We start from the raw sequence: 15035 nt of genomic DNA on the forward strand, positions 1-15035 counted from the left end.
CCAGCATAAGTCATGGAAAAGATTGAACAAAACTTGCTATACTACAAATATTAACTGGTGGATGTACAGTACAAAAGCCTACGTTATTCATCATTTAAAGTGTAAATAATTTGCCACCCTCACATGTTTTGTCATAAAGGTGCTGAAGTAGAGAAATTACATTTCTTTATTATTGATTAGAGGCATATTAACTGTAAAACATCTGAAAATGCTGCTTCCTTCTGAATAAAATGCCGCAAAACACATGCAGCCAACCTGACCCAGTCTTTCCAACTGACCTGATGAACTGACTACCTGATCAAGTCCTCTGAAAAACATTAGGATGAAGGATGGTGACTGACATTGATCAATGATCTGTAACCTCCGTCAGATTAATCCTGTAATCAGTATTTATGTTTATTTTTAGTGCCATCAGTGGGCTGGACTGATTGATAACTTATTTGTTCAGAGGCTTTGATCAGGTAGTCAGGTTACCAGGTCAATCGTAAAGACTGAGTCAGGTTGGCTGCATGTGTTTTGCTGTGTTTTCCTGTGGCCTGCTTACGACCTTCCTCATCGAGCTCTGGGTATTTCGCTCTACTTCTCATAGCCATAACCGCTTTATACAAATACTGCTTATTGATAATAATGTCAGTCAAAGTTGTTGTGAGTTTAGGTAATCAGTAAAAGGCTGGTTCAAGTTGATTGTATTTTGCACAGTCCAATATGACCCTCCTTCACCATCAAGCTCTGAGGGAGTTTCTCTACTTCAGAAGGAGTGTGGACAGGACTTGAAACATGGAGGTGTCGAGGGGCAGCCAGAGTTTCAATCTAGCGTACTTCTCATGGCCATATAGCAGCTTGATGCAATGTTTGGTTAGCCTAGTAGTAATGAGATGTCAGTCAAATTTGTCGTGAGGGGGTGCAATCATAGGAGTGCAATATCGTAATGTTGCTCGGTGTCCGTACAGATAGACTTGTGTGAGCTGGTTCATTTTAAACTTTGAAATCCTTAATTTAATATTTTAAACTTAGAAACATACTGTATCTCTTTTCTTTAGCCACATTAAAAGCAAATCATCCAAAAGCACATTTCAGTTCACTGATATCATTTAATTGGGGGAGAAGTAATGCCATGCACCTATAAAGTGTCATTTGAACAAAAGACAACAGCAATGTAAATCCCCTTTGTTATTTCAACCATACAAGCTGTAGGATCTTAATTTGATCACTCTTTTGCGCCGCAGGAAATGCATAGAATCTTTGTGATTTACATAAATTCACTGAACACCCACACTAACACATGGTTATATTAATATTATTCCACTTTTCATGTAGCCTCATTTTGACCAGCTAATAGCCTAACCATCGATTAGGCAACATTATGGACTAAACGTCCAAATCCTGCAGGATTATTTTGCTGCGACAATACAGGTCAAATTAAGATCCTATCTGTACAAGCTCAGTACAAGTAACAGAGTGAAATGCATGGAATTATATGCTTAATAGTCTTGCTGGATTTTTATACTTCATTCATCTTCCCCACAACAATTATTGTCCTTCATTACCAGTCATTTGTGTTCATCTTAAATCAATAAAAAGATGTTAACAGAAAGGAAAATACCACAAAGGTCTTCATCCTGTCAACAGGCGGTGAGGTCCTTCCAGGTAGCGGTCCACCTGTGTCCGTCAGAGCGCCCCCTCTGGTCGGATGACCTGGCGTGGGCGCGGCGGCTGCAGCAGCAGAGACGGACGGCCCAGGACCAGACCCAGCGGGAGGAGGAGGCCCAGCGGGATGTCCTGAACCCTCCAGAGCTTCAGCAGGACTACGACTTTGAGTCAGACGAGGTGGTGGTGGCCTGCGCTGCCGTAGCCGAGAGACAGAGACACTATGAGGAACTGAAGAGGACAGTCGTGGTTGTCGACGCTGAGGGGAATTCTAGGGAGGTACCTGTGGAGGAGGAGGGGTCAGGAGACACACCCTCTTCATCACAGGATCAGTTGGTCAAAGCACGGGGACTATGATCTGTCTCTAAGGAGTTATGGGCTAGAATGAATCATATGGACTAGAATGGATCTTATGGACTGAAATTGGTCTTTTTGTTTGTTTTTGTTGTTTTGAGTCTTTAGTATTATGCATGGGATTATATGCTCAATAGTTTTGCTGGATTTTTATATTTCAGGCATTGTTTTGAAACTGCCAAGTCAACCAATATGATACAATTGTTTGCAAATGTTGAAATATAGCATACAATTTCAATCCATTTGTAGCAATTTGACATGGATACAAACTAGCTAGACCTTCTCACAGAGAAGAAACATGTATTTTTATTTTTTTCTGAAATAAATTGATGTTATGGGACACAATTCACATTGTAGCCTCAGGACTATACAGTGTATCACAACAACTGTATTGGTGGAGGCCAGTGGTAAGCAGTGGTCCTCGCTATCTGGGATTGTTGGGGTGTCCCTACCTCTTTGTAGTTGAAATTTTAAAGTGTTCTGGTTTAGTTAGGGTTTAGGGGGTGTGGACGTCCACAGGATCTCAGATAGCACTATGATAGCATGGTAGCATTTAGTGCCTTTCAGTGGGTTTGAGTTTTTGAAAAATGCAATGAAATCTCCTTATTGTCTTTATAAAGTTGAAATTACATTTTATGTTCATTATTGATGTGTGTGCTGGTATATTATATTGGTATTCTTGTAATAAGAATGTGACATATATAATAGATCCAATCTCCTACAATCCACTTAGGCACCGTGTGACATTTTGACCGAACCCTAAACAGGACATCATGCTTCAGTTAGGAGCATCACTGATGAACTCAACCAACTCCCAGTCTTATTTGTTTCATGTAGTTGTTTTTATAAGAGTACAAACACGACACAGGAAAACATTTTCCTTATGAGTTTAACCCTTCAGAAGTCCCAACCTTTAAGGCTATTAGACGTCCTTTTTCCCCTCCATGACTTTTCTGTGTTATCCGCCACTCCTGCGGAGTTTGTGTTTGTGTCCGTCAGATGCATTTCTCCTGTAAGTTCAGTGTCTCGTCTGTAAACGTCACATGTAGAGTCTTGTCTTTTCTGACCGATGGCACCCTGTTCAGAGGTGAAGGGTCAACTGTCCCATCTGTCCTCATTGATATACTGGAGCCTAAAGTGCCCTTTTTGGAATCATTTTGCATCCCCTTCCCCCCTGGTGTCTGTTGGTCCTGTAGCAGGGAGCACTCCACAGCCGGGGGCCTGGGTCTTCCCTCTCCCCCTGTCCCTCTAGACCCCCCCCCGGTCCCCTCTGGCAAATAAAGAAACGTCTGTGAAGTACTGATGACCTCCCTCAGCTCGCGGGACACCAGCGACGGTGAATCTCGGGATACGATAGACGAATTCGGATGACCTTCACCTCCGCAGCGGAATTGACCCCTGACCCCTGAGCCCCGCCCCCGGCAGCCCATACGGCAAAACAGACACTTGATCTTCTCCACCAGCTTCAGCAGGACAGTCTTCCTCAGCAGGATGTAGATCCAGGGATCCAGGATAGGGTTGATGGAGGCAATGCGGATGGCGTGGAGATCTGGGTTCTTCTCTAGGGGAGTTGAATGGGCGTCGAACGCAACCATGGACAGCTGGTTCACAAACACCCGCAGCTGAGTGAGGAAAGAAGGGATAGGGACAGGGTTGGAGGGTTATTGGTTATTCAGTGTTTTTTTGAGGATGGTGTACCTTTAAAGCTTCAATAGGATTCCCATATTGAATCCTGTTGTACTATCCTAATTGAATCCTATTGAAGTAGCTTTCCAACCTGCTTATATCTGCACACGTGAATATCATTAGCCTAAACCTACATAGCAGTTATTTGTTATGTTATTGTTGCGCAAGAAAAACCTACATAAATACATGACAAACTATCATGGTTGCTATGAAAGCAAAGCTATTTGACTATGGCGTTGTGATGTTGGCATAAGATGAGCATGGTATGGGCAGTAGAGCGTACCGTAGCTAGCAGCACTAGTATCTGCCCGGCAGACAGTGGCACAGAAGCCTGGGCAGAGAGCTAATGAAAACACAACCCCACCCCCAGGTTAATCATCAATCATATGAACGTCTCTGGCTATTGGCTATCACCAAGGTCCAATCAACAACCTATCTCAGACAACGTCAGAGTAAGTGAAGTGAAATAACTGTCAGGCACATGGTTAGTTATGACTATATGATAAGATAAGATTATATGGGTGACTCCCTGGGGTTGTTCCTGGAAAATACAGTGGGAGAGAGAACTCTGGTACACTGATTATAGAACAGCAGTCTTCTTCAAATTAAAATTTCTGCCTTTCAGTTCATGTTTTTGAAGCTTGCAGGATGAACTGTCTAGTGACTCTGTCCTTAGCTCTCAATCAAAGCATGGGGACGGCATTTAGAACTCAATATCTCATTATAGACTACAGGTTCTTCTTCAGACCTTAAGTCCTCAGTTCATCTTTTCAGTGTTTTTGAAGCTTGCAGGATGAAATGTACTGTCTCCAGTGGGTATGTCTTTACATGTAACTAACTCTCAAATGTGGCATGGGGACGGTTTATAGAACACTATATATCATTGATCCTTTTCAGTGACTTGCTGTTAATTTGTTCATTTTCTCTGTTGAGTGTTTTTGAGCTTGCAGGATGTACTGTCTCTAGTCACTGTCCTTAGAGTATCCTCTTGTAACTACCATGCAGTGCATGGGAACAGGGTGGCTCATAGGACTCTGTACAGAGGACATGTTTGACACTGGCCGAGCAGCAGACAGACAGGTCCCATAAGAGTGGATGGACATAACTCGTTTTTGCTCTTACTATGTCCGTATGTCCAGTTGATCTTGTCACCATGGGAGAGCTTTTAACTAATAAAATCCATATCTGTTTCCCTGTATAACAAGTATAGACAGACAGAATAATCCACTGATGACATCTGGGGCCGGTTGAACCAGTTGGACGTAACAATCAGGGATATCGTTCAAGATTGATGTCGAAATTGGACATCTATCCATGTCCTGAGGATGACGCGAAATGGCTCCCAAACCGTCCATATAGGGCAACAGTGAGCGCTATTACCATCAAGAAGGCTTAAAGGGGTAATCCACACCCAGAAATAAAAATCCTGTCAATTTGCTGAAAGCCTATGTTCTATCAGTAGGTAAAATAACAATTTTCACCCATGATTTAACTTTAAGTGGTTCGCTTGTGAAAATCAGGAAATTGTGTAGGAATGCGTCATAGATACATCATTCTAGTCACTGGAGATAGGAGATAACACACGATCACATTTCATAACGCTTTTAAAACAATTACCTGCACTCCAGATGGTCAAATCAGCCAATAGATGGTATAGGCATACTGTCTAGAACACATCCATCCGTCTATATCGTCATGACAAAGTATAGATTTCGCTTAGATGTGCTCAAACTAAACAGTGCACCTAATTATTCAACTAGGTTTCTCCTTCAAGTACCATGTTGCAATGCGCCATGTCTATGGGAAACAAATTTTACAGAATTAATGGGGAAACGCCCCACCCAACTGACTGTCGACCCATGGCATTCACGCTGTCATGCTGCGTCACGTGGTTGCTAAGCTAATCGTCACGCGGTTGCTAAATTAATCGTCGCGCAATTCGATTCTAATGGAGTTTTCCATCTCCTCAAAATGATCTCTGTGGAAAAGCAACGCAATTCAGATACGCCGTTTATAGCTCAGTGGCAGAGACGGACTGCAAGTTGAACTCAGTGAGATAGACTCCAAAATGGACAGTGCAGTTTGTTTAAGAGATTTTACAGCTAGTTAGCTACGTCACATGCTGATATTGTCTTTGGTATTATTGTGTTTAGCTATGTTTTCTAGCTAGCTACCTAGCTAGCCAGCCAGCCAGCCCAGAGAGAGAGAGAGAACATTGCATTGAGTTTTGTAGTAGATTTTCCAAAAAGATTTTGCGTATGTTTCTACAAACCTTGTTGTAACAACAAAATTAAACATTTGTTCACAAAAAATATTGTTTTCACATATTAGTGTTGTTTAACACTGTTAATAATAAGAATTAGTGGTTTGGGGTGGATTGTCCCTTTAAGGTTTTACTAGGGCATTTTGGATGGGTGTGGACACTGTTTTTTTGGTTTTAGTTTTAACCCTATCCCAAACCTTAACCCTTACCTTAACCATCCGGAATGAGTGCCTAAACTTAACCCTTAAAAATATCTTAGATGTAAAGTCCCCTGTTTTGTGGACCTGCATGGTTCTGGTATCGGTTCTGACTGTCATTTTCACGTTTAAATCGATATGTGGACACCATAGATCGAACTGGCTTGCATTGAGCGGTAGCCCTGATTCTCACGGACAAAGTAGTATGTATTTTCTGCCTGTGTAAAGCAGGATGTGAAGTCTGACACCACTTGACGCTGGGATGTCTCACCTTCCATTTCATTCGCTCTTCCAACAATCCATCAACTCCTGGCTAAACCCTACATCACAGCCACTAACAATACATATGCCTGGAATCCTTACATCGTAACACAGCAGGAGAGTGGTTTTATCGCTGTAGCACATTGAGATCATTTTATAGTCAGTAATCTAAAATAATTAATAGATTTTAAACAAAAAACCCTTTCTGTTTGTTATAGATCAACATGATTAAAATGAAATGAAAGGTGAGCTCCTAACAAGTTCAGGAAGCCAAGCTAGAGCTCGGTGAGACATTCGCAGCGATGGGGGCAGACATTTTGATTGAGAGAGACATTTCGAAAATGTGCACATTTTCTCTAACATTAAACATACAAATATGTATTTTACAGTTATAAGTTATAACTATAAGTTATAACTATAACTATACAGTTATAGTTGCTTTTTAAATTGATTATAGTATATATTTTTTTAAATACAACTAATTCCAAGCCTCATTCTTACCGTTTTTTTTTAAATAATAATAATTTTTTACCAGAAAGGTGAGATTTTAACCTTTCTTGGAGTATGCAGCATTACTAGTTATTGTTTATGGTCCTCTCATGATAAATAATTACTTTTGAAGATTACGTAGATACATTTTAGATTACATTTGGTTACATTTAAGATGTTTGAAATTTGACATTTGGAGAAATGGAACAATACAGGACCAACAAAAACCCTTTGAAAATTAACGTTTGGAGCCACTTCTACATTTGACATTTGGAGAATGTGGATGAATGTCTAATTCTGCAGTGAGACTGGGAGCTTGTTGGTAAAAAAAGAGTTTATCTTAAGGTTGGTCGTAGCTATGTCTGACTTTGTGATCACAATTTACACCTGTTGCAAGTCATCCAACCATTATAATAAATGTAGCATTAGATGATCCTTTTAGCACCGTTTTCATTAGGACAGTGCCATCGCCCCGCTTTAAGACCAACATGGGGACTCATCTTGATAAATAAATCAATGTCAGATTTTTGTTTTTACTTCATCTCTATCTACTATTATTTTCTATAAGTATCATGATGAAAATAGTCCCAATTTAACACCCTACAGTGGTATTCAAAATCGGGGAACTGCACTGCCACATTTTTGGGAACCAAGAATTAAGTGAACAGATGGGACAATATACAAACGTTTTTAAGAATGGTAATTGGAAAAAAATAACATTTTATTTAGCAAATGTATTTATTGGTTGTCTTAATTTTGATAAGAGCTATTCAAATGTTATGAATTGAATGTTATTTAACCAATTTTAAGGTTCCCACTTTTCACAGACATCAATTCATGGTCTATTCCACATTGGTTCAACTTAATCTGTGAAAACCATGTTGATTCAACCACATGCCCAGTGGGTTGTGTCATTTGATTTGGGGTGGGTACGCTAGAAATTCTAGAGAAAAAAATGGTGTCCCCAGAAATTCTGGCCCCCAAAAAATGGGGTACCTAGTTAAAATGTGGAATATCACCACTACCTTACGCACTTCTCACATAGAAGGGCTTACGCCTAGGTGGTGCAACGGTATACTTCTTGGGCCATTTGCATTTCTCAAGGTGGTTAGAGGTGTGGTTCTGCACGTACGCACACGCGGGTGCACACACGCACGTACACGCACAAAAAGCATGTATTAGCCTGTCTTTCTTATCTTTGTGCTAAATCAGCCCGTAGAGGCCTGAAGTATTTGCATCGCCTACCTGTTATCTATTCTCTAATATTAGATCTTATTAACCCAAGGGCTTCTCTTTCTTATAGTTAGTCCTTATCTTTTTGGTGATTGGCTTCTAAAGAGAAAAGCAACAACAAAAAATCTAATGGTGGAATGAGCTTCCCCCTGATGCAGAGTCCCTGCCAATCTAAAAAAAAAAGCGCTGACTTTGCGGATAACTTCTTTATTGTGAGAAAATGTACTATTGTGATATGTGGTTGTCTCACCTAGCTATCTGAATGCACTAACTGTAAGTCACTCTGGATAAGAGTGTCTGCTAAATGACTAAAATGGAAATGGAAAAGGTAGATGAATAGATCAATTATATTTATTTGTTATTATTTTTCTCAAAGTAAGGAAATGTTTATAACGCAAGTGTGCCAGAAGTTGACATTATAGTTAATATTCTGAATAGGCCTAACAACACATCAGCAGACAACCGGCTGAACAATAACAGCAATAACACTTTAATAACACAATAATTAAGCCTATTCAATTCCTTTATTCGATTGGGAGGGCATTTGGGATCTAATTTTGGGCATACTCCCTCCAATTATCAATGCGTATGCTGATGCGTAAAGGTGTTACAACAAATAATGACATCACACAAACCAGAACGCACTGTGCTTTGCATTAATGTTTGCATTGATTAGGGACGAGACAACCCATACTTGTGTCGTGTCTTTTAATTGCACGGTACCAGGTTATCCATTCCTGCACAGTTCGCACACACAACGAGAGATACAAAAGTGAGACCAAAATGTTGCGCAACTTCAAATCAATCAAACTATTGCAATAATTATTCGGCAAGGCGTCAAATCACTTACCACTAATGGTATGGAGCAGATGAGAACCACCACGGAGGTAGCGATGAGCAGAATGACCATCTGGATCTCTGCGCCGGCCATGCGTTGGAAGCTCCGTCTGCGCCTGAGGACAGCTATGCGTCCTCCCTGTTCCGTACCCAGCGATGTCCTGCGGATGAACCGCTTGTGCATCATAATCAGCGCCCCGCACACCAGCACGTTGCATATGACCGTGGTGAGGATGAGGAAAGAGCTCACCCCGGCATACATATAGGAGAAGGCGGCGTGCGTGGAGTCGTTAGTCCGCCAGTCGATGAAGCACCAGGTCTCTGGGAACTGCTTTTTCACCTTACCGAGTCCCATGGCAGGCAGCGCGCAGAACAGCACGTTGGAGATGTAGATTCCCGCAAGCGTCAACGCAGCAAGTCTTTGGTCCACGTAATGGTTGTAGAAATATGCATGATTTATGGCCAAGTATCTCTCTATGGACATGGCACAGATAATGCTGAGGCCGACCAGAAAGAAGAAGAGGAGGATGAAGCCGGAGTACTGACACAGTGACTCTCCTCCCGGCCACTTCCCTTGCACACGGGTGGCGATGGTGACGGGGCTGGCCAGCAGCGTGCCCAAAAGGTCGGTCACTGCAAGTCCGCACACCAGCGTGTAGAAGGTGGTCTCCTTCTGTTCTTTCCGAGACTTTCGGAGCACCACGATGGCGATGACATTCCCCACCACTCCTAAAATAAACATAATCACCGGAATAGTAGGCTCTCGGGGCCCATCTTTTATCGTGCCGTTATTCATACCTGTCACAATTCTCTCACAATTTCTTTGTGGGATTAAATAGTCACTTCTTCACCAGTGTCCTCCTCTCCCAATCCGTTTGCATGTGGTTACCCTTTCCGTGGGTGCGCGCTCTCCAAGTCGTTCAATAACGCGCAAATCCATACTTCCCCAATTTCCATTATTTTAACTAACCGTTACACACTTGAATAACAACTCAAACGAATGTCTCCGTGTTTGAATGTACATGCTCCTCTCTTTTGTTAGTCACTAACTTTAGTTTATTTTTACAATCCGAAGTGTTTCTGTCCCAGACGTGCTGCACACCGCGAGGCCCACATAGACATTGACAAGGGAAGTTTTTCCTCGGATCTTGTGTTCAACTCCTCCTTCGTCGTCGCTGCCCTCACTGTACGTTTGAATTAGAAGCTTCACACTGTGGTGTAGCCTAGCACCTTATGCAATGCAACAGACGTCTCTACGTCAGAAATGTATTTGAAACCAGGAAACCACACCATGCGTATTTTTTTCCCCGTCTACAGGTGACTTCAAATAGACATAATGCCTAACCGTTAGCACTATTTCATATAGGGGTTATTTTCTAACATTATTGTATTCCAACCATTGATCTTGATTATTCAGGAGCCCTGTCTTATACAGTGGAGCAGTTTTATAAAATGGCTCTTGTTCCTCTTATTAGCATTGCGCACACCCATAATAAATCATGTTATAACTGCCTGCAAAGTTTGCAGTTTCCATGTGAGTTATTAGAGGTAGGCTATAGAGTAAAAAAATATAAGTGTTTTAAGTTACCCTTGACATGCCACTCCTGAACTGTAAAAGGCATAAGAATGTGAACGCATAAAGCGGGTCAGATAAAACCAAAAGTCCTCCTTATTATTTTTAATATATGCCATCAGCTATAAGGTGATGAACTGACTCTGACTTGGTACTTAATGTTGAAAGTTATGTCTGAAAACAAGAGTGGAAGAGTTAATGCGCAATAATTGTCCCATGACGAAAAACACGGTGTTTAATTGAGGTTCATGATTTCGATCTTCCATCACGGCCTGAGGAACATCAATTATTATGATGGATGTTTAAAGGTGCGGGTAATATTGTGTGTATAACCTGTAACCTCTGTTAGCCACAGCCCCGTTCTATCACCTGCTCATCACCTGCTCTATCAGCACCAGAGAGCAGAACACCCGGAAATCTGCTTCAAATGTACACAATTTTTTATCCGGCTATTTATTTGCAACACAGACTGGAACGGGAATTCTATAATCCTGTAAACGTTCAGATACTCGCTCTGTTGGTTTTGTTAATACGTCTCTGTCTGACACAGAGTGGAGTGAAGGGGGAGAGGGAGAGAGAAGCTTAATCCCAAATCACCCCCTTCGCTTCGCCCCTCCATTTGCGCGTTCACGAGCGCCTCCGCCATTTGTTCAAGTGTCCAAAAGCAGAGAGAATATTTGTATTTTAATGTATTATGGATCGCCATTAGCTGCTGCCAAAGCAGCAGGAACTCTTCCTGGGGTCCAGCAAAAATTAAGTCAGTAATACACATTATAATACAATTTTTAAACATTAAAATAGATTTCACAACAGATTTAATAATACATTAAGTGTGTGCCCTCCAGCCACTACTCTACTACTACACAAAATCCAGGTGTACATGTGTATAGTTTGTATGTTATGTGTAACGTTCGTCTAAGTCGTTCTCCTCCTCAGACGAGGAGGAGCAAGGATCTGACCAAAATGCAGCGGGTGATGAATACATGTTGATTTATTGAAACAAGACGAACACGAAGCACACTAGATAAATTACAAAATAATAAACGAAGTCAACAGACCTGAACAAACGAACTTACAGAACACGAAGAACGCACGAACAGGTACAGACAAAACAAACGAAACAGTCCCGTGTGGTACAAACACTGACACGGAAGACAATCACCCACAAACAAACAGTGAGAACAGCCTACCTTAATATGGTCCTCAATCAGAGGAAACGTCAAACACCTGCCCCTGATTGAGAACCATATAAGGCTAATTAACCATGAACCTAAACAAGAAACAAATAACATAGACTGCCCACCCCAACTCACGCCCTGACAATACTAAACAAATACAAAAACAACGAAAAACAAGTCAGGAACGTGACAGAACCCTCCCCCCCCCCCAACCTCAAGGTGCGAACTCCAGGCGCACCACCTAAAAATCTAGGGGAGGGTCTAGGTGGGCATCTGTCCGCGGTGGCAGCTCCGGCGCAGGACGAGGACACCACTCCACCATTGTCTTTGTCCCCCTCCTTAGCGTCCTTTGAGTGGCGACCCTCGCCCCCGACCCTGGACTAGGAACCTTCACAAAGGTCCCCCCTAGATAGAGGAGATATTTCAGGACAGAGAGGTAGCTCAGGGCAGAGAGGTAGCTCAGGACAGAGAGGTAGCTCAGGACAGAGGGGCAACTCCGGACTGAAGGGCAGCTCCGGACAGAGAGGCAGCTCTGGACTGAATGGTCGCTCCGGACTAGTGGCAGCTTCGGACTGAATGGCAGCTCCGGACTGGTGGGCAGCTCATGACTGGAGGGCAGCTCATGACTGGAGGGCAGCTCATGACTGGAGGGCAGCTCATGACTGGCGGAAGGCTCTGGCTGCTCCTGTCTGGCGGAAGGCTCTGGCTGCTCCTGTCTGGCGGAAGGCTGTTCCTGTCTGGCGGAAGGCTCTGGCTGCTCCTGTCTGGCGGAAGGCTCTAGCGGCTCCTGTCTGGCGGACGGCTCTAGCGGCTCCTGTCTGGCAGACGGCTCTAGTGGCTCCTGTCTGGCAGACGGCTCTAGCGGCTCCTGTCTGGCAGACGGCTTTGAAGGCTCAGGACAGACGGGCGGCTTTGAAGGCTCAGGACAGACGGGCGGCTTTGAAGGCTCAGTACAGACGGACAGCGCAGGCGGCACTTGGCAGACGGACAGCTCAGACAGCATTGGACAGACGGGCAGTTCAAGCGCCGCTGGGCAGACGGCAGACTTTGGCCGGCTGAGGCGCACTGTAGGCCTGGTGCGTGGTGCCGGAACTGGAGGTACCGGGCTAAAGACACGTACCTTAAGGCTAGTGCGGGGAGCAGCAACAGGACGCACAGGACTCTGGAGACGCACAGGAGGCTTGCTGCGTGGTGCCGGAACTGGTGGTACCGGGCTGGAGACACTCACCATAGGGCTAGTGCGTGGAGGAGGAACAGGGCTCTGGAGACGCACAGGAAGCCTGGTGCGTGGTGTAGGCACTGGTGGTATTGGGCTGGGGCGGGGAGGTGGCGCCGGATATACCGGACCGTGCAGGCGTACTGGCTCCCTTGAGCACCGAGCCTGCCCAACCTTACCTGGTTGTATGCTCCCCGTAGCCCGACCAGTGCGGGGAGGTGGAATAACCCGCACTGGGCTGTGTTGGTGAACCGGGGACACCATGCGTAAGGCTGGTGCCATGTACACCGGCCCAAGGAGACGTACTGGAGGCCAGATATGTTGAGCCGGCTTCATGGCACTTGGTTCAATGCTAAATCTAGCCCTGCCAGTGCGGGGAGGTGGAATAACCCGCACCGGGCTATGCACACGTACAGGAGACACCGTGCGCTCTACCGCATAACACGGTGTCTGCCCGTACTCTCGCTCTCCACGGTAAGATCGGGAAGTTGGCGCAGGTCTCCTACCTGCCTTCGCCACACTACCCTTTATCCCCCCCCCCAAGACATTTTTGGGCTTGACTTACAGGCTTCCTACCGCGTCGTCGTGCTGCCTCCATTCGCCGGTATCCCTCCTCACACTGCGCCAGAGAATCCCAGGCGGGCTCCGGCATTCTCCCTGGGTCGATCGCCCACTTGTCGATCTCCTCCCACGTAGTGTAATCCAGATTTTGCTCCTGCTTCCGTGCTGCCTCCTGACCATACTAAACAAATACAAAAACAACAGAAAACAAGTCAGGAGCGTGACATTATGTGTGTGTAACGGCTGTCTAATGCCTCCTCCTCGGGTGAGGAGGAGGAGTAAGGGTCGGACCAAAACGCAGCGTTGAATGAAGACATAATGAATATTTATTAACGACAAGACGAACACGAAAAAACACTTGGAAAATACAAAAACAACAAAATGACGTAGACAGACCTGAACTTGAGAACTTACATATACACGAAGAACGCACGAACAGGTACAGACTACACAAACGAACGAAAACACGAAACAGTCCCGTGTGGTAGACACAGACACAGGAACAATCACCCACAAACAAACAGTGAGAACAGCCTACCTTAATATGGTTCTCAATCAGAGGAAACGTCAAACACCTGCCTCTAATTGAGAACCATATCAGGCAACACATTTAACCCAACATAGAAACACATAACATAGAATGCCCACCCCAACTCACGCCCTGACCAACTAAACACATACAAAAACAAGGAAAACAGGTCAGGAACGTGACAGTGTGTTTGTACCTGTGTGTGTGACTCTTCACAGTCCTCCCTGTTCCATAATGCGTATTTTTATAATTTAAAAAAAATCTGATTTATTGCTTGCGTGTGTAACGGATGTGAAATGGCTAGCTAGTTAGCGGGTACGCGCTAGTAGCATTTCAATCAGTTACGTCACTTGCTCTGAGACTTAAGTAGTGTTGCCCCTTGCTCTGCAAGAGCCGCGGCTTTTGTGGAGCGATGGGTAACGCTGCTTCGTGGGTGACTGTTGTTGATGTGTGCAGAGGGTCCCTGGTTCGCGCCCGGGTCGGGGCGAGGGGACGGTTTAAAGTTATACTGTTACATTGATGCTGTTGACCCGGATCACCGGTTGCTGCGGAAAAGGAGGAGGTTGAAAGGGGGGTGAGTGTAACGGATGTGAAATGGCTAGCTAGTTAGCGGGTACGCGCTAGTAGCATTTCAATCAGTTACGTCACTTGCTCTGAGACTTAAGTAGTGTTGCCCCTTGCTTTGCAAGGGCCGTGGCTTTTGTGGAGCGATGGGTAACGCTGCTTCGTGGGTGACTGTTGTCGATGTGTGCAGAGGGTCCCTGGTTCGCGCCCGTGTCGGGGCGAGGGGACGGTTTAAAGTTATACTGTTACACGTGACTTACTTGATGTGGAATAGAGTTCCATGTAGCCATGGCTCTATGTAGTACTGTGTGCCTCCCATACTCTGTTCTGGACTTAGAGACTGTGAAGAGACCTCTGGTGACATGTCTTGTGGGGTATGCATAGGAGTCCGAGCTGTGTGCTAGTAGTTTAAACAGACAGCTCAGTGCATTCAACATGTCCATACTT

The 15035-nt window shown here is 44.3% G+C and overlaps 1 protein-coding gene across 1 annotated transcript; it reads right to left on the reverse strand.

The window, feature by feature from the left end:
* Positions 1-1071: 1071 nt before the first annotated feature.
* Positions 1072-10140, reverse strand: LOC129818122 (prostaglandin E2 receptor EP4 subtype-like). The gene is made up of 2 exons (XM_055873721.1): positions 8981-10140; positions 1072-3623 (listed from the first exon to the last, which is right to left on the reverse strand). The coding sequence occupies exons 1-2, from the start codon at positions 9761-9763 to the stop codon at positions 2997-2999; spliced, it is 1410 nt and encodes a 469-aa protein (XP_055729696.1). The 5' UTR covers positions 9764-10140; the 3' UTR covers positions 1072-2996.
* Positions 10141-15035: the final 4895 nt, after the last annotated feature.

Source organism: Salvelinus fontinalis, chromosome 21 (assembly GCF_029448725.1).
Source record: "Salvelinus fontinalis isolate EN_2023a chromosome 21, ASM2944872v1, whole genome shotgun sequence".
NCBI lineage: Eukaryota > Metazoa > Chordata > Actinopteri > Salmoniformes > Salmonidae > Salvelinus > Salvelinus fontinalis.